General features: G+C 49.7%; 1 protein-coding gene across 1 annotated transcript in view; it reads left to right on the plus strand.

Moving 5' to 3' along the window:
- Positions 1-204: 204 nt before the first annotated feature.
- The window catches only part of PTGFRN (prostaglandin F2 receptor inhibitor), a 70917-nt gene continuing 51284 nt past the window's right edge, over positions 205-19837 (plus strand). Inside the window, exon 1 of the mRNA XM_031457894.2 lies at positions 205-285. Coding sequence (XP_031313754.2) covers positions 237-285 — 49 coding nt within the window. The 5' untranslated portion in view covers positions 205-236. The remainder of the gene's footprint in view (positions 286-19837) is intronic.

Genomic DNA, 19837 nt, shown 5'->3' on the forward strand with positions numbered 1-19837 from the left:
CGGCTCCCGGTGCCCGGCCGGCTGGAGGAGGAGGGCGGAGGCGGGCGGGCGGGCGCGGAGCGAAGGGCGCACGTCCGCCTCAGCGCTGGGATTTCTCGGCTCGTGAGGAGAGCGGAGCAGGCGCGCGGCCCAGGCGGAGGAGCGCTGACTCTGGAGCAGCCGGAGCTGGAGGAGGAGGAGGAGGAGAGGCGGCGGGGAAGGAGGAGGAGGGGGAGAGTCGCTCCCGCCCGGCGAGCATGGGGCGCCTGGCGCCGAGGCCGCTGCTGCTGGCGCTCCTGTCGCTGGGTGAGTGCACGCAGGGCCCGGCGGGGGCGCGGGGGGACCGGCGGGCGCGGCTGCCGCGCGCGGCCTGGGGCGCCGAGGGTGCCGGGGCGGCTCCCGGGAGATCCGGCCGGGGTCCGCGGGCGGCGCGGCCCGGCGGGCAGCGGGCGCGGGGCCGCCCGGAGTCGGCGCGAATCCGGCCGGGCTGCGCGGGGTGCGAGCCGTCTTCCTCTAGGCCGAGCCCCGTCCCCACATGTGCGGGGGGAGTGGCCCGCGGCCGGCTTCCCCCGGCCCTCCCTACCTGTTAGCCTCCGGCAGCCGGCTCACCTTGAACTCCCGGCCCGGAAGGTGCCAGCGGTCCCGGCCCGCGCCCCAGCTCGGGAGCGGAAATCTGCGGTTTGATCTGCCCCGCCATGGCCGGGACCGGCCCAGCCGCGCTCCGCGCTCGCTAGCCCGCGCCCAGCTGCCTTTCCAGGGAAGCCGGAGGACCCTCCAACTTCCTCCTACGAAGGTCACCGTGTGGCCCGAGCGCTACGATAAAAATTGGTGTGCGGGTCCCCCGTCTTGTTCGTTGTGGCTCGATCTTCTGCCTCAGCCTTCTCCTACAGCTCCACAGCTGCCTGGCTGCAATTTAGACACAAAGACCTAGGAGCCTTGGCTTCGTCAACTTTTCCTACCTGTTACTTTTTCTCCCTTACTGTCCCCTGCCTTCTACCCTCTCGAAACCTTGGTGCCTCTTGATTTATGGCCCAGCGCCCTTCTCCAACCCTAGGAATCTTTGGTGGGTTTTTTTTTTTATTATTATTATTTTTCCCTCTTTATCTCCCCCCCCCCCATCCACAGGCACCATCTTCACTTCATCTAATACGATTATATGAATATAACCACTTGGTTATCAGCCACAGAAATCCATCTGCTTATTAAGTGCCCACCATGGAACACAAGGACTGACTCTTAAATGCTTTCGCTTTCCTGAGTCCCTTTGGGCAGTGTGAACCAGAACTGAAGGAATCAGTGACCTGACCAGGGGTTTTCTCCCACACCCCAAGAGAAGGCAGGTCTGAATCTCTGAGCAAGCGCGTGGTGTGTGGTGTCTGTCCCAGCCAGGAGAACCCAGCTGCGCACAGGGTGAATGACTACAGTGCACTTACGGTCAGAGGAGGGTCCCAATGGAGGCCTTCGGCAGCCACTCCCCTCCTCTGGCATCAGGGCCCACACAATCCCAATCCCCATGACTCCTGCTTCTGGGGGGGCAGCCTTTCTAGCTGCTAGTGTGTTTTCTTCCTTCACCTCTGAGGGGTTTTCTGGAACTCACTCCCCAAGAGAGCTCACCCAGGCATATTGCTTTAGCTGCCACCACGTGCAGGACGCTTCCAGATCGTTCAGTAAATTTGGGAGCGTCTCTTCTGTTGTCTCAGGTCCTAGTGCTCTTATTCTCTACCTTTCACTCCGGGACCCTTGTCAGCTCTCCGTTTGTTGTACTCTGCTGGTGGGAGTCGTGCCCCTTCCACAACTGGCAGACGTGTCTGGGTCCAGCAGGGCTGTGGCCACTGTTGTACAGATCATGCGCTGCTCAACTCTAGGAGCTGCCGTTCACTTCATAGTCTGGGTGAATGACCCTCCCTAGAGTTGTGCTGGGCAATTCACAACCTGTGTACCAGTTAAGAGGGTGGGGCCAGGTAGGGATTGGCAGAGAATGTCCGTGGGTAATTGTGGTAGGGGAGAAGAAAGGAGAGGGGACAAAAAGGGACTGGTGAAAGCAAAAATGGAAGTGGGGCAAGCACAGCTTGGGGGGAAGTCTTGGATGTATTCCAGCGTATCCTGCCCTGGCTGGACGTCTCATGTCAACTACACAAAGGGAATATCTGTGGTGTCTCCAGCCAGTGCCTCGTCCCCTAACAGTCCCTGAACTTCATGCTCCATCTGATAACTCTGCCACACGGAATCTCACTCAGTGTGGCTTCAGTGTGACCTCTGGGAAGCCCTCCCTCCCCTACCACTGTGGCACTGTTCTGATTCCTGAAACCCAATATGTTGATATGCTAGATCATCTTTCCTCTTGTATTGCATCCTGGACATAATCTTGCTGTCACTCTTTTCACCCTCCACATTCACACTGTCCCTCAATTCTGCCGCTTTTCCCATGGTGCAGACTCCAGCATCTTCTTTCCTTCCCGTATATAAAGCTACTGTCTTAGCCCAGGTTCTGACGGTTCTGGCGGTTCCCCACACAGATCTTCCTGTTTGACTTTTGCCTCCAGCCTCCCTTTTAAGTTCATCATTTTCCTAAAGGATTGTTTTTGGTGGTCCCACCTTGGCTCGTTGGTTCCTTATGATTTCCTTCCAAGGGTATTCTGCCCCTTGTGTCCTCTCCCCTCTAGTCTTCTCTCTGATTCAGACTCATCTTTCTAAGTCACCTGTTTGCTCTCCTTTACCTGGAATGCGTGTGAACCTCCTGGCCTTTCCATTTCTCATGGCCTGGGAATGCCCCTCCTTCTTCTCTCCTCTTGCCTGTATATTTCCTCCCCCCCCCCCACAACTACTTCCTCCATAAAGCTTTCCTGACTGAGCCTACCTTTCACGATCACAACAGAAAGAGTGGGTTTTCACTTCCATTGCTGGCGTCTGCCCTGTCTTGTCCATCCATTCAATGCAGCATTTCTTGAGTGCCTACTATGTCCATCAGAGTATCCCAGACAAATGGCCAAGACACAGCGTCTCACTGAGTGGTCCGTGGGGATGGGCAGACAGTTAATAAAACAGCCAACTGCAAGCCAGAATGAAATACCTGACATAGAAACCCAGGTGCTGCTAGGAAGCAAGGGAAAGGATGATTAATTTTGACTTGGGATTGGGGTTGATTTTTGCTGAAGAAGTGACATTTGAGCTGAGCCTTGAGGGTAATTAGTATTTTGAAAGAAAGGATGGAAGAGCTTTCCAGGCTGTTGGGAAAGGCATCCAGTGTGGATGAGTGGAAGTACCTGGCTCATTCAGAAAGGGCATGTAAGTTCCATGTGACTGGAGGTGGAGGAGGGGGGATATCCTCGGAGGGCAAGCCAGAAAGGTGGGTTTGGGGTGGATCCTGATGGTTCTTCATGCGCACCGTGAATGTGGGCTTGTGGGCGCTGCCACGCAGCCTGTGCCTCTCCCTTCGCAGCACTTCTTCATCTCACTGTGTGCCGTTGTTCCTGGTCACAGTCCCCAGCCCAATTATATCCCATGGGCCAGGGACCATGCTGGTCTTGTTCACTGTAGTATTTCTCTTACTAATCGGGTGCCTGGCACAGAGTAGGCATTTGATAAATATTGGCTAACTGAATGAATGCGTGGATACATCGTTTTACCTTGAAAATTTGCAGAGTGAGATTACTCCAACATGGCGATGTGTTTGAGGAAGGGCAGTCTCGTGGAGCGCAGCATGAATTAGAGAGTGGGAGCTACAAAGGTTGTGGAGAGGGATTAAGATACTCTCTTAATGTGTGTCTTTTAAAAAAATTTTGCAAATCCATTGGAATAGTTTTTAAACAACAAAAGCATCTATATTTTAAGATTCAAATAACGTAGAAGGATGTTGTATTAATTGGGTAAGCTAAACTGCTGTAACAGATAGACGCAAAGCACAGTGGTTCAAACAATAGAAGTGTCTTTCCTAACAGTCCTGTTTCCAGTGAAATGCTTGGGCGGGATCCCTGTTCCACACAGGCATTGTGGCTCCTAGGCTGATGGCGGTTCTGCTGTCTTCAACCCCCGGTTTCTAAGATCACTTGGGTTGTCATCACGCCTTTCCAGCCCCATTAAAGGGAAAGAGCATGGAGGAGAATATATGGAGGCTTCTTTGGCCAAGCTGGGAAGAAGCCCACATCTCTTCTACATACACACCTTTGGAAAGGATTTAGTCCTGGCCACACTAGCTGCAAGGGAAGCTGGGCAGTGCGGAGAGCCTGGTAGCTGTGTGCTAACTACTGCAGGAGAAGACAGATGTGAGGGACAGCTCACAGTCTCGGGGTCACTTATAAAGGGTATACAGTAAAAGGATGAATGGGCCCGCCCTCCTGCCGCCCAGGCACAGCCACTCGTGTATAATGTACAAGTGTCCGTGAACTGAATATTTGTTCTTGTCTCGTAGGTCTACACAGGGCTGTGCACCTAATGGGCATGGAGTAGTAACAGCTGCATACCTAGCGTCAGGCTCTTACGTACATTCTCTCACTAAATTCTAACAACAGTGCTTTAAGAAAGGTACTGTTATTTCCTCCATGTTACAGATGGGGAAACTGATGCCCAGAAAAGTTAAATAACTTGTCCAGAGTCATACAGCCTCTCCATGGCTGAGCCAGCATTGGATCACAGGACTCAAATTTTGTCACCCCTAAGAAAAGGTTAATAATGGTTCCCCATAACCTTACGTGTGTCTCGCTTGAGAGTGGTTTAGGCGAAGGATGATAGGGGTTTGAAAGCAAAAGTACAGTTAAAAATAGGAAGGTGTGTCACAGACATAGTAAACAAACTTATGGTTACCAGGGGTGGGGATGGCGGGGGAAGGGGGTGGGAAGAGATATACTGGGAGTTCAAGATTTGTAGATACCAACTACTATATATCAAATAGATAAATAACAAGTTTCTTTTCTATAGCACAGGGAAATAATATCCAGTATCTTGTAGTAACCTATAATGAAAAAGAATATGAAAAGGAATATATATAATATATATTATATATTAATATATATATATAATACATACATATATATATATGTATATGTGTGACTGAAACATTATGCTGCACACCAGAAATGGACACAACATTGTCAACTGACTATATTTCAATTTAAAAAAAAAAAATGGAAGGTCTGGGATGAACACAGCCCAGGCATGGTTCCTGAAGGGAGGGGCGGTGCCAGGATGCACCTCACAAATGTGGCAGCTCTGTACCCCCAAGCACATCACCACCCCAGAGGAAAGGGGCCAAGCTGCAGCTTCCTCCCAAAAGCGCTGGAGAAGGGAGGCTGACAGGAGGAACCCTGGTGACTTCGTCCAGCTTAAGGGTCTCTGAAATGCTATCGCCTTCAGAGAGTCCTCGGTGCTCATTTCAGCCTTGTTCACAGAATTCCTGCATCTGCCAGGCTGATTAATGCCTGCCCTGGCTGTAATTATTCCTATTAGCTTGCTGAATAGGAACTCTGGTTGTCAGTGCTCACTCCTTACAAGGCAGCCGGGCTAGTGGGCATTTATATGGTTATTTCGTTTCCTTGCTGATCTGCTGAGCTGATTTCTACCCCATAGGTTGCATGTATATTTTCATAGCAGCGCTGTGTCTGCCAGTTAAATAAGGTGTGCTTGTCTGTCAATGCGTGTCTGCGTCTCACTTTATCAAACGAAGTTGGGGGAAGCTGTCAGGGCAGTTCCTAGCTCTTCTGTTTAATTGCCTTGGTTTCTTAAAGGCAGGGTAGCAAGGCCATTTGACTCTGCTTTGGGAAAATAACTGGAACTGGCAAAAATTCTTCATGATTTATCTTCTGGAAAAGGCGAAGTGCTGCAGTTGGCACAGTCGGTGCTTTTCAGATCTTGGAATATTTTCCTCCACACCAACTGTAGTCTCTGCAAAGCAGCAGAATTAGACCTGGTAGTGAACGCCGTCGTGGACCAGCAAGGCGATTTCCAGGAGGCTGGAGATGATGGCACGGCAGGCACGTTTGTGTTCTTCGAAGGCGGATTTCTCCACAACACTCCCTGTGTGTTTGTGCTGGATTGTGGAGTCGCTAAGCAGCATGATTCAAGTTTAAGTATGATGTTCTGGGACCTTAATTGCATCCTGCTTTGCACCTTTATAAGCAGCTGAATGTGAGAGCACTTACATCACTCAGGATATTTCAGGCGAATGGAGAAGCAGTGTTTGGCTGGTGTTACTCTGTCTAGGATGAATTTGCCTTAGAACTGTGAAGAACAGAATTGTGCTTAAGGATTCAGGGCATATTTTAGAATGGGTGCTACCGTGGAATCCTAATGAAATGGAGGCCGTGTGCACACAGATGGCTTACTTCTCAGACCTTAAAAGTGACACCAAGCCAAGAATGTCCTGATAATGGCTCTTCCTTGGTCTCACTTAGGGCTGAACTAGGTCAGGACTTCCTAGCTTGTGGGCCATGGTAAGGGACCCACATGGGGTTCAGGTGGGTTGTAGGTGTGTCATGATACTGACACCCTCAGCCCCTGGCTCCCCCAGGTCAGAGCCACCTCAAAACCAGAAGCCCTGTCTGCCCTGAGAGCCATACAGCCAGTGCCATCTCCTGTGTGTGCTGTGAGTGGATGGAGATTGGCGGTCCTCTCTCTTACCTGGGAGCCACAGACCTTGATCCCCAGCCCAGCATTGGAATGGGCAGTTGGAAGATGGAAGTTGCTATGGCCAGTAGCTCATCTGTTCGCTCAGTGAATACTGAGAGTGCCTCCTGCTCCACGCCAGGCATTGTTCCCAGCGCTGGGGATTCCGCAGTGAACAAAGCTGACTCAGAGCTGCCCTCTGAGGGTGGGACAGGACGCGCTGCATGTGTGGCTGGTGGTGTCACCAGGAGGCAGCACCACCTGGATGACTGGGGGTTAAGAACCAGTTCTTGGGAATGCTTGCAGTTAGGGGACGGGAAATGGAAGGGGGAGTCCTGGAAGGAGTAGTCACATGGATGCCAGGAGAACCAGGAGATCACTCTCCCAGACGCCAAGGAGAGATGAGTGTGAGCAGATTTGTTTTGCGGGAAAACCAGAAAAATAAAGATAAAGAGAAGCCCTGGACTTGGAGGCTGAAGAGGGCAGAGGGGAGAGGAGGAGGAGCGGGACAGACAGGGAGCAATGCGGTTGGGGCATGTGGTTTCTGCAGTGCTCCCAGCCTGTTCAGCTGTAAGGATGGCCACAAAGTCCCCAGCCACGTCAGCTAAGGTCATCTATATGTTCCCTTTCATTTTCTGTGTAAATTGGAAGTTTCCCCCATGTTCCTTCGGGTGTCTTCTTCCATGTTGATTGGTGGAATTAACCTTCTCTCCAATACCTGCTTTGAGGCCTTCAGCTGTTAGTTGGAATGTCCAGCATGGGGACTTCCTGGCAGTTTTGTAACCCGTCTTTCTCCCATCTTCATCAACTAAGATTTCAATAGTTTGTATTACAAATAAACCATGACATGACTATTTCTGCTCTTCAGAATCACTTAGGGAGAGAAAAAAATAGGGCTCAGGCTTTGGAATCAGTCCCCCATTTGGATCTGGATCTTCCCTCCAGCAATGTGAGACTGGACAGGTTTCTTAACCTCCCTGAGCCTCATATTCGACACACGTAAGAAGGGACTAGTACCTTTCTCGCAGGTTTGTCATGACAATTAAAAATAGTATGTCTAGAAAAATGCACACGTTAAACTTAACATACGTAAATCCCAGAACTTTGCTACTCAGAGCAGGCTCTGGGGACCAGCAGCACCGGCAGGCAGCACCTGGGATATCTCAGGCCCTGTCCAGTCTGCTGAAACAGAGTCTGCAGTTTAGCCACACCCCCCAGGGGATTCAAACGCTAAATTTTGAGAAGGCTTTGTCTGGAAGAGTACTTGATATGTGGGTGTTTTGGTGGCCTGGGCTTCCTTGATGACCTCCGAGGCAAAGGCTGTGGTCAGAGAGTCAGAGCTAGAGCGGCATGGGATGGCGTGGGCTCCATGGGAGTGCAGCAGGCGTCCAGTTAGCCATGAAGGGTGTGGCTAGCTTAGGTCTGTAGAGGGGGCGGTCAGCCTGGTTTCATGACCTTACCCCACCATGTTCAGCAGCCGGGGAGCGAGGCAGGGACTGGGTGTTGTCTCCACAAGATGAGGGTGGGGGGTGAGGGATGCAGGAATCTGCAGAAAGCTCAGACAACATCCCAGACACAGTTGGCCAAGGAGTCCAGTGGGACAGGCAGCTGAGTGAGGCCAGAGGGCCTGGGGAATCGCGGAAGGTTTGAGGGACTAGAGGACAGGTTGAGGGTGAAAAAGCAGATTCAGAGGCTCAAGGGAGTGGATGAGCCGGGAAGGTAGGAGGCGAGGGTTAAAAGAAGTAACTTCTGAGTAATCCGAGGGATAGTAGTCTGGGTGGGTGGCAGCCAAAATTTTCACCTCTCACATCATTTTGGCTAATTTACATCTAGCATCTGACTGGGTCAGGCCTTGAATGGCTTTGGAGACAAAGGTGTGACTTTTTAGAAGTATTAGTCCCAGGTGTTGTAGGGGAAAAGTTGTAACCTGTGACTAAAGTGAATGGAGGGTTGGGAGCAAGTGTGCTGGGGAGGAACCAATATGAGGATTATTTCCTCCCTAAGAAATGTCTTCCTACCTTTTACATAGCACTTATTTTGCACCAGGCACTGTATTTTCCATATATTAACTCATTTAGTAGGTCTCATAACCCGATGAGGTAGGTACCACTATGACCTCCATTTGATAGATGAGAAAACCGAGTCACAGAGAGGTGAAGGTCACACAGTAAGTGGCTGGGCTGCTGGGATTCAAGTCCAGCTGGCCTGGCTCCAGACGCAGGCCTCATAACCACAATACACTGTTCTGCCTCTCTGTCTTAGGCCAGATATTCAGGGTCAAAGACATGTTTGAAAACACAGAAAGGAAATGATACAGTTAGCTTTAGCTAATGTGATAACATCTGTGTCCTCGTCTTTTAAAACAGGAGGCTGGGATTCTGGCCCTTGATCTTCCGCTGCTAGTTTTGTGACCTTGAACAAGTTGCTGAATGGCTCTTCGCCCCTGTAAAGTAAGGGACTGGGCTAGCTGATCCCAAAGTCCCCTTCCATCTCCGGAATTCTTTGAGTCCATGCTGACCCCTGCTGCCGGCCATATGGGCCGCCCGGTCCAGCCCTGGCTCCTTGCCCCCTCTTCCCCAGCACTCCTGTCTGCAGCCTGTGCCTTTCATCCCTCACCTGCCTGGCAGCTCTCCGCACCGGGCATCGGTGCCTCAGGGCTCTGGGACTTTTAGCTGTTCCGCCCTTGCAGCAGCAGTTACTCCTCCTCCGCGCCCGTCCGTGCAGTGACGCTGGCATCTTTCCTCCCGGTGCTCTAGGTTACCAGGGTGTCACCACCACTGGACTAACTGTGTTTTCACATGGACCTCTGAGAAAAGTCAGAGAAACAGTGAAACCAATGAAGTGTTTCTAGATGACAGACTGTTCTTATCACTGATTTTTTTTTCTTTTTTGCAAGTTTTGTGGAAGGTGTCAGCCACAAGTAAGTTGTCGTTGAGTGAGCAAGGCTTGGCCCTCAGCGCTGTGACTTGTGTTTTCTTCCTCACTGAGCACTCACTTTGAGCTGGTAGACAGTTATGCACCACAGGCCCTCTTTTTCCGGACACCGGCAGACCACAGCGAGAAGAGATGCAGACACTGAGCTGGGTCCAAATGTTGGCAGTGCTTTGGATTTTCCACCTTCCTACAGAGCAGGAAAGTTCAAATTCCAGCATCTCCAATCAGTGGCCTTAATTGGCTAAGCAATGTGTTCTAGTGTTTTGGGGATTTCCTTCTTTCTCATTCTCTTAGCCTGGAAGGGAAAGGCACAAATGACGTTGGATACGATAGCAAATGAAAGGATACATCCTGGAAAACCTCCCTGCTGTTGGTGGGAACCTGTGCTATGACCACAATCCTCACTGCACCCCGCCCTCCTGGCTACTCTCAGGGGCACCTATGGATGCTGCTACTGACCCAGTGAGGTTCTCTTACTCATCATGGATGCAGATCTTTTTGAGGCTTATCCAGAACCTCCTGGGAATGAATCCTCCACTGTGTCTGAAGTGGCCTGCTGCCTTCTGCTATTCCGGAGATGAAGGGGTGGATCGTCCTTTTTGAAGGTACTGCCCCTTTAAGACGTCCTAAAAACAGAACGTTAGCTGATTTGGTGTTTGTCCAGTACGCTGCGACTTTGCTTATGCTGCAGCGAGGAGTTAAAAAAAACAAAACCAAACCACTTTTGGCACAGCTATTCATTTTTCCATTTTCCGAAGGCTGGCACATCCAAATGTTTTCTTATTTATTAGAAGGCATCACAGTCCATCATCTTTGATTGAGAAATCCATACAGTAAGCTAAAACTGCAGTGCCTAGCCCAGAGCCTGGCACGTGATGGGCACTTAGTCATGTTGGTCGAAGGAAACACAGTAGTGAGTAAAAAATTTGTGCTCAACTCTTCATACACAACATTCCTATTTTTTTCCCTATGGTCTTATTTTCTGGTGCTTCAGCAGCATTTAGGGACTACTTACCATGTTTCTGACATTGTGAAAGATTACAATATACACACTACTATATATAAAACGGAGAAACAACAAGGTCCTACCGTACAGCACAGGGAACTGTATTCAATATCTTATAATAGCTTATAATGGAAAAGAATATGAAAAGGAATATATATGTATATGCATAATTGAATCACCATGCTGTGCATCTAAAACCAACAACACTGTAAATCAACTACACCTCAATTAAAAAAAAAATAGAATTACAAGGAATTAGGAAATGGAGTCCAAAGTGGAAACTGAACCAGTTATAACTGAACAGCAGGATGGATCGTCGTTTTTAAACATCTGAGTGGATGGATTAGATTATTAGATTATGAGATTGTGCATATGGGGCTGCAGAATTTTAGGGCTAAAACTGAGACCAGGAGCTGCTTTAGAGTAAGGCTCCATGGAACAGGTCGATCTGGAAAATGGTTTGAGCCCAGAGCAGGAAAAGCATTTCGGATCTGAAAATGACTGGCACAGTTTCTCAGAGGTGGGAGTAAAACTGGTGTGTGCAGGATGGTGTCCCATTTGGGGATTAGCTGACTTGAACTGGAACAGTAAGAGAGACTTCAGGGGGTATGGATATTAAACTCTGGGGAAGGGAGGTGGGCAGAGGGGCGGAACGGAAGCAGAGTCACCCTGAAAAGTGTCAATGGCATCATTGGTAAAAGCCCACATGCATGAGGCTGGTGAGGTCTGCCCGGGCTCACAGGAAGCTAGCCTGCTAAATTAAGGTGGTAAGTCAGGCCATAATCATATTTTTGGTCATTTCTCACAAGGAAAATGGCTCACCAAGCAATTACTGATGAGCCCCTTAGGTAGTTTATCAGAGCATTTCTCCAAAGGACCCTCGGCTGATAAGAGACACAGAAAAGATTCAGAGGAAGGATGGGGAATTTTAGATGGTTTTCTATGGAAACAAGGTTTATGCAGTCATGTGGTTTATTCATCAGAGTCCCACTTTAATAACAGTTTATCCCGAAAACAAGTTTTTTCCGACCATTAATGTGAGTCCCAGAAAGCTTCATGTTGAACCTGGCTTGTAGGTCCCTGGGGACGGTACCGCTGTCACCGCACCTCTGGAGTGTCACAGAGGCAGCGAGGAGCCCCAGGCCCAAGGGGAGTTATCCCACAGCAGGCTGTGTTTGGTCCTGAGAAAACAGTGGTAAGGCAGGCTCTGTGTTCTCTCCAGCGTGTTCACTGATGGTATTTGGGCCTCAGGACAAAGAAGCACATAATCACGTTTTAATGACTCCGCTTGAAGTTCTCCCAAGCACCCCTCACTCCATGGCCTTAGAAACGACTGTCGTCTACATGCACATTGCCCGTCTTATGTTTGTACGTGGTCTGGGAGTTGCTTCCATTTGATTCTTTGGAGCCCAGTTCAAGGCTCACTTCCTGGAGAGGTGAGCATGCCTGCTGACCCTGTAAACTAAGCACACAGCTGCATCCGGTCCACTGTCGTGGGGTCGCACTGGGCCCCATCCATTCAGAGCACAGTGGCAATTTCTAATGATCTGTGTACTGGGCTGAGTGTCTGTCTGTCTCACACCAGACTGTAAGCACCATGAGAGCAGGGCCAGGTCTGTTTCTGTTTACCCTGGTGTCTTAGGACTTTGAGGCTTTGAATGATTAAATTATTGTGTGTGTTTAGAAAATGCCGGTATATATCTCACATATACATATATAACACATACAATATATGACATGTACAGCACATGTCTGAAGTCCATACATAAAAGCCTGCATTGTGGGCCTTATGCCATAAAGGGGACAGAGGTTATCTGTGTGTCTTCACTGTCTTTTTTTGTTACTACCGTAGCATTTCCGAAATAATTGCTCTTGACTTCATTTCTGAGACGGAGGTTCGTGGGTGGGGGTGGGGTAGGAGAAGATGGAGTCCACATGTGAAGAGGAGGGGATGGGAAAGTCCTCACCCTGCCTCGTGGGATTGTCTCCTTTTTCCTTGGCAGCTGGTGTAGAAGACAGACGACTCATGGGTTCTGACTATTGTCTCTCTGCTCCCTCCACCCTTTCCTCCCTTTTTGGGGGTTGGCAGAGCCTCTCCCATCCCCAGCTGGCATCTGCTCCCTTCCTGGGCTTCATCTTGGTTGCTCACAGTGTGGAGAAGCAGACTTCTCCGGTTCCAGTGCATGCTTCAAGCGCCTGGTGGCTGGGTTAGTCCAAACCACACACCGTCTGCTTGTCATCACTGTTCTCGTAAGTGCAGCTCTGGCCACGTCTGCAGGAAGAGGCGGCGGGGCTGCTGCCTGCAGCGTGTGCCTCACCTCCCTGTCGGCCCCGCTCGCAACTACTCTTATTATCTACCCTGTGCCAGGTGTGAGTCTAGAGCCCTGGGCATATAAGGACGTGGTCCCAGTCCCTTGACTCCTGTAGCTGCCAGTCTCAATGTGGAGGCACGACGTAGACACAGGAAGAGAGGTGGCATCCAAGAAGTGTCTAAGGATTGTTAGGGGAAAAAATGCTGAAAGTTTAAAGAAAAGGGAATGCATTCTGGTCTGGTTTCAACAGAGGTGATCTTGCAGAAAAGGTGGGACCACTGACGTAATTCTCTACACCTGTTTGTATCGCTACCTGCAGCTCCCCTCTACCTGTATATGCATTTTTTAGGCTTTAGTGCCACGTCTGGATTGGGAACCTTTTGTAAGGATCCAAAGCAGCCAGGTCAGCTTCTCTAGCTCCAAAGAAGAGTGGTAATAAGCCTGATGTGGGTGTGGGATATTGAGATTATATCACTTCCTGGGGTGCTGAGAACTGGTCTCTTGACTGGTGGTCCTATGTGTTATGGTCACTCAATCATATGCCCTTCACTTTCTGTTATGAGCTTAGTGGAGAGCTTTTTTGAAAATTCATCAATGAGGGGCCATTTCTGATATAAGTGAGGTTAAGTAACTCCTGTTAACCCGCCTAGATGACAGTCCAAAGATCAGTTCTGGCTCTAGGATTCCAGTTTGCAGAGGCTCATTGAGATGGGAGTGATCCCAGTCGTTACATCAGCAGGCATACTGCCAGGCTAGGAACATGGTGATGCGCAGGGGGCCGCCTGCCCCATCACGGGGCTCATGTCCAGCAAGGGTGGCAGACCAGCAAAGGAGCCTTGGTGCTCATGGCGGCCGTGCCGAGTGGACCCTCAGCAGGCACATTCCGAACTCTGCCTGGGGCTGCGGGCTGGGGCTGAGGGAGGATCAGGGAAAGTTTCCGCAAGATGGACTCGTGGGATCTCATTAAGTCCGGACCATCAGTAGGTTTTTGTCTGGCAGAGAAAGGGTGGGTTATTTGTTTCAGGCAGAGGGAAGAACACGGGTAGAGAAATAACACCTATTTATAAGACTCCTTTTTGGTGGAGTGGAGGGTTAAGTTAGTTTTAGGGGTTTCAAAGGGAAAGGCTGGAGACGAGGGCAAGTCCTAAGATTGTGAGGCACCTGGAATGTCACCTGAAGGTGTTTAAACTTGATGTTGTGAGTGGATGGCTGTTTTTCTCTGGTTCTGCCTTCCTAAGTTCCTCATGTCTTTTTTTACTTGCTATTTTAGAAGATTCTCATTGTTGGAGGACTCGTCTCCTCTCAAGCTTTCCTATGAAGCTGCCACACTGCTCCGCCCTCCTTGACCCTGACACGGCTAGGTCTTGGCTCATCCCCTTACCTGACAGTTGGTTCTGCACGCAGCAGGTGTGCAGTGGAGAACTGCTGCGTGAACGAATGAAATATCAGACTGATGGAGTCCGAGTCTTTTCCTTAAAGGGCATGTGAACTCAGAGTCTTTTCTGTTCAAGTCAAACTACCAAACTATACTCCTACCAGGCATCAGCGGGGAAGCTGGCATGGACCTCCACCAAACCACCCATGGCATCTGGCAGCAGGTCTGTAAACATCGAGGGCAGGCTGAAGGCTGTGCTGGGGAGGAGGGATGGACAAGGCAAAGGAAGAGGAGAAAATGGGCGTGGGAAACAGTTAAACTGGGGGAGAGAGGACAAAGCTGCCCAAGGTAAGGAGGGAGAATTTTACCAACAGTTATCTCAGGTGCATTCATGCCCAGATGCAAGTTGAAACTCAGTGTGAATCTCCCGTTCTGTTTAAACTAGAGACTAAAAGGAGGACCAGGTGTTCACACAGAACTTGGCAGACTATGTTGGCCCGTTCAAACATGGGGAGGATGGAAAATGGCTGAGAAGTGAGGGGTGCTGGGCAGTGTTTGGGCCTCTAGCAGCTGTTAATTTTATAGAACACTCTAAAATAATCCTTGTGGATAGATCTTGTCTCAGCTTTTTCTGTCTCTGGTCCCTGGACAGAGAATTGTTTGAATCATTTCATGATGGTTGAGTTATTTTGGTTACCCGTTGGTACAGAGTGCCTCGAAGTGGCTTTTGCGCCTTTCTGTTGTTCTTTGGTCACCTCACTTCTCGGAACCTCAGTTTCCTTATTTAATCCTCTCAAGGTTGAGTATTAAATCATGTGAACAGAACTTGCAAACCGTAAAGCCATGCTATAAATGTAAGGTGGTTTTTGTCAATTACCAAGCCCTTGAAGGCAAAGCTTCCCGCTCAAGACTTGGCTTGTGTATCAGGGTTGCATCAGAGGAGCAGAGCCACTGCGAATATGAGGAAATGAGGCATGGAGGAGAGGAGTTAGACTACACACTTTCAGGAGGAGCCAGGGAAATGAGGGTCTGAAAAGGGGTCAGGGAAAGCCACTAGGCAGCCTTCCTGAAGCACTGGTGAGGGTGGCAGAGGAATCGGGGAGCCAGGCAGAGTGGGACTGCAGTGGAGGTGGGGGTAGGGGAGGTGGGGGCTGGCATAAGAGTCTGTAAGGGAAATTGCCTCTTCAGAGCTACCACCTTTGAGTTTGCAGCCGAGCATCCGGTGGTCTTAGAGCCACATCGGTCAGTAAGGAAAGCATTTGGGAAGAAACCCAGAGCAGAAAGAAGAGTGGGGACAAACTGGTCCCCACCAGCACCGTGCACGTCTCTCGCTGCCTTTAACCATGACGACCACCACAGTATGATGGCTGCTGCTTCCTTTCCACCTCCCAGGTCTCACAGGCACTTCTCTCTTGTCCAGCTCTGACCCGGAACTGCACAGGGAGGAGGATTCTGGGGAGTGTAGTTCTAACTTAGCCATGTTGACACAGTGCAAACCCGCACAATTTCTTGATGTAGAAGTAAGGATTTGGCATGACCCTGGCCTCCCAGGATCTCTCAAAGGCCACAGAACTGGAGGCGATGTCGTGGTCACGTGAGCTAGGCTTCATTGGTAAGGCGTTTGGTTAGTTAATGATCCAGTCTTTAAGAAGTGACTTGAGTGGTTCCTCGGTGGCTGGTGACCCCGCACCTCCTGTCTTCCATGCCTTTCCTGTCTGTAGCACAGAGGGAATGGTTATCTCAGCAGCAGAAGCTGAGGAAAGTTGCACTGACTGAAGAGCCTGTCCATCCCAGGGCAGTGGGAAGTCATCTTCCTCTCACTAAGCTCCTGTTTCACCCGGGGAAGCATATGCTTACCCTTCCTCCTCGCCCTGCATGAAGGCTAAAAGATTTGCAGATATGAATGACCACAGACCAGAGCCAGAAATCGTCGTGTAAATGCTAAGGGAGACCAAGGTTTAGCTCTCCGTACCACCCTTCTTCACCGCCGTGGTCTGTCAGTCCCACCGCCCTGTCCTCGGGTTCCTGTAGCCAGCTCAGGCCAGCAAGGACTCAGGGAGTGCCTTCTATGGCAATCTTGGCCCCTGGGAAAAATAACACACTTTGTGAGATTGAATGGCCACACCTGGACCTTGTCATCACTCAGAATTCGTTCGCCTTTTGGTTGTCACCTCTGCTGTTTCCCTCTGTGACCACCACTGCGTCCCCTGACTCCTTTCAGATGCCCTCCTACCTGTTGAACTTACTCTTCATCCTCACTGGTCCCGAAAGTTCCTTTTTTTCCAAGCTATGTTCACTTCCTGGGCTCTAATGCTGGTGGTCAGCATGTCAGCAGTGAGCTAGTTAACACCCTGAGGACCCTCTGCCACATTTTTTTTTTGCCAGTTCTCATACTGTAGCTGAGTAATACACACCAACCATAGTCCCTAAGTCTGAGCTTTGTCATTTTACTGGGGAACAAAAAAATCCCAAAACCTGAGTTTCTCACCAGTTGTGGTGTCTTCACTGCACCACAGTGAACCTTGTGTTCGTTCTGTGATGGTTTTCTATTATATTCCTTCTGATTCTTATTCTGCACCTTGTCCACAATCTCCAGGATCTAAACCCCTCTCCGTGACTTCACTGAGACATTGGGGACTAACTTAAGTTTCCTCAAGTTTTTTGCCTCAAAACCTTGCTGTATTTTAACCATCCTTTTCTCCTAAATTCTGAAAAAAGTGAGGGCTCTTTCTTTGGCTCTTTTTCCATCTGTATGTGTATACTCTGTCCCTGTGTGACCCCACGCAACTTGTGGCTTTGAATGCCATCCATGTGCTGGTGCCTCTTCAGTGACTGTCTCTGCTTGGACCTCCCCTGAGCCCTAGACACATACACATCCACAGCCTGCTCCGCCGCGCTGCGCCCTGACTCGCATGTCAAATGGGCCCCTCAGAATGGCCAGGAGAGAACTCTGGCTTTGCCTGGTGTGAACTCCTTCCTGCCAGTTACTTTCCCATCTCAGGAAATGGCTTCACCATGCACCCAGATGCTCGAGGCAGAGCCTGTGTCGCCCCAATTCCCATCTTCCTCACTCTCCACCTTCAAAATGGCAATGTGTCTTTTCATTTATATACAGAATATATTCTGAGTCTGACTGCTCCTGAGAATCACCACCACAAGCTGAGGCCAAGTGTCATCTTGTGCTTAGTTTACTGTGACAGCTTCCGTTCTGGTGTCCTTGCTTCCAAATGGGCCCCGATATCGCCCACCTTTCATGTAGCAACCAGGGTGGACTTTCTATGGATGCAGCAGCCTCCATCATCCCCTGATTTCTGTGCTTCCCATTTCAACCAGAGTTCCCTTGTTCATTATAATCCAGTCGCACTGATCTGTTTTCTATCCCTTGAACCCCCAGGCTTGCTCCATCTTAGTGCTTCTCTATTTGCTGGTCTCTCTGCCTGGAGCAATCTTACCCCAGAGTTCTACCCCTGCCTCCCCCACATTTTGGCCTGAACTGACAGGTGACCTTCTCAGAAGGGCCCTTCCTGACCACACTGGCTAAAAGCAGCCGCCCCCAGCCCGCAGTCATGAATATATTGGCTTATTTTATCTTGATGGCATTGATCATTGCTCTAGGCTTGTTTCCCCTCTCTCTCCTTGAATGGAACACAAGCTTCTTGTGAGCAGGGACTCTTGGCCCCATGTCCCAGTGTCGAGAAGGCGCTTAGAAGACTGACTGGCTGACTTTCTAGGATAAACTGCCCACTTGTGCCCGTCATCCCCTTTTGCCTGCTTTGGGGTCTTTGTCATGGCTGTACCCTCTCTTCTTTGCATCTTGATTGTTCCTTTCTCCTGGCTGTTGCTCTCCAAGTCCCACACCACCACGTCACGGCAGATGCAGTTCTGTGGAGGTGACCAGTGTCACCTAGTCTTCAGTTCAGCAGTCCTTTCTCAGCATCCATCTACCTTGACTTTTCTGCAAGTTTGGTATTGTTGTTCTTTTTTTTTTTTAAAATTATTTCAAACTGAAACATATCATAGGGGTCTATCGCTAGATACTGTGCAGGTTGCAGATAGTGTAGGAACCAGGGCCTGTCTCAGGAGCTTGCAGCCTCCTAGAGGCAAGTGGTTGGATATGTCCGTAAGTAAAACAGTAGGGATCACTCCCAAATCCTTCTTGGAGTCCTTGCATCCTTTGGCTGCTAGGATATAAGCCTTTTCTGGTTTTCTTCCCAACTGGCTACTATGCTACTATTTCTTTTTCCCTCTTCCTTTTTTTTCTTTTCTCTTTTTCTTTCTTTCATTCTCTTTCTTTCTTTCTCTCTTTTTTCTTTTTCTCTTTCTTCTCTTCCTTCTTTCTCTCGCCCTCTCTCCCTTCCTCCTTCCTTCCCTCCTTTTTTTCCTCTTCTTTTTTTCTCTTTTTCTTCTACTTGTGTCTTACATGATAGGAGTTTGCTATGGTTTTGTCCCCTTCCCTCTTCTCTGTACTCTGCCGTGTGGGGACCTCATGGACATCTCCCACATCTTCAGCAGACCTCCTCTTCCCTGACCTCTGTGCTGGTGACTCCACATTCATCTGGGGCTCAGATACCTTTGAGGGGTTTCCGCTTCCACCATTTGGTGGACCTTTCCACTTGTCTGGATCTCACTGACTGCTCTTCTCCACTGTGTTTCCTTAGCAGCTCTCAGCTTCCCTGGGACATCCGTCTCATCTCAGGTCTGTCTGTGGATCCTTCTCACAAGGCCCTCCCTGGAGCTGCTGCCTTTCCGTTCCTGCCCTCACCCTTGGTTGTCCTTGTACCCCTCCCCGTCACCATGTAGCAGGCTCCCAGTTGACCTCCCTTGTGTCCACTCCGGCATGCCCTTGACACACTGCTCCAGCTGCCCTACTCTTCACCACTGCCCATGTGTCTCCTCCTAGGTCTTTGCTTAGGCTCCTCCCTTTAACTCTGGTCACCTCCCTCTTCCTTATCTCTGCACCGCCCCCCCCCAGCCATTTTTTTCAAAGGCCAAATTCAAATGTTGTCCCTGTATGAAGCTTTTCACGAATCTCTTTGGATGGACACACCCTCACTTTCTTTGGGACCCCATGGTGCTTGTTATATAGGTCTCTTTGGTTACATATGTCCTTCCTGAAGTTACAGTTTCATGTGCACCTTATGACTCAGCATACCGTAAGTCCCTTAAAAGAAGGTCCAAAGGCTGATTTACCTTCCTCTCTCACATTGCATCTAGCACAGGGGTTTCTTGCTCAACAGTTGTTTGTTAAATGAGTCATGTTGTATTTGCCTAGTTTATCTCCATGAGGTCTTAGATGAAACTTTTTTTTTCTTAATGATTATAAGGCCTTTTCTAGTAGAACCTTACTTGCGTTTGGATGGGATTTTGAAGCACTGCCATATGTGACCTCATTCCACATTCTCTGCTGGCTGTAAGTTGTTTAATGTGTACATTGCTGCATTTTCATCACTTAGGGACTGTCGAAATGAAAGCCAGCACGACCCCTTCCTGCCAGAACTCTCAGTGGCGGACATGCAGACGAAGGTTTCTCATTTATTAAGTTAGAGGCTCCAGTAAAGGCTGTATGAGAGTTTACAGTACTTCTGAGTATTCACTTCTAGCTCACGTGTGGACTGGGAACTCCACTTGGAAATC

This window comes from Camelus dromedarius, chromosome 9 (genome assembly GCF_036321535.1).
Source record: "Camelus dromedarius isolate mCamDro1 chromosome 9, mCamDro1.pat, whole genome shotgun sequence".
Lineage (NCBI taxonomy): Eukaryota > Metazoa > Chordata > Mammalia > Artiodactyla > Camelidae > Camelus > Camelus dromedarius.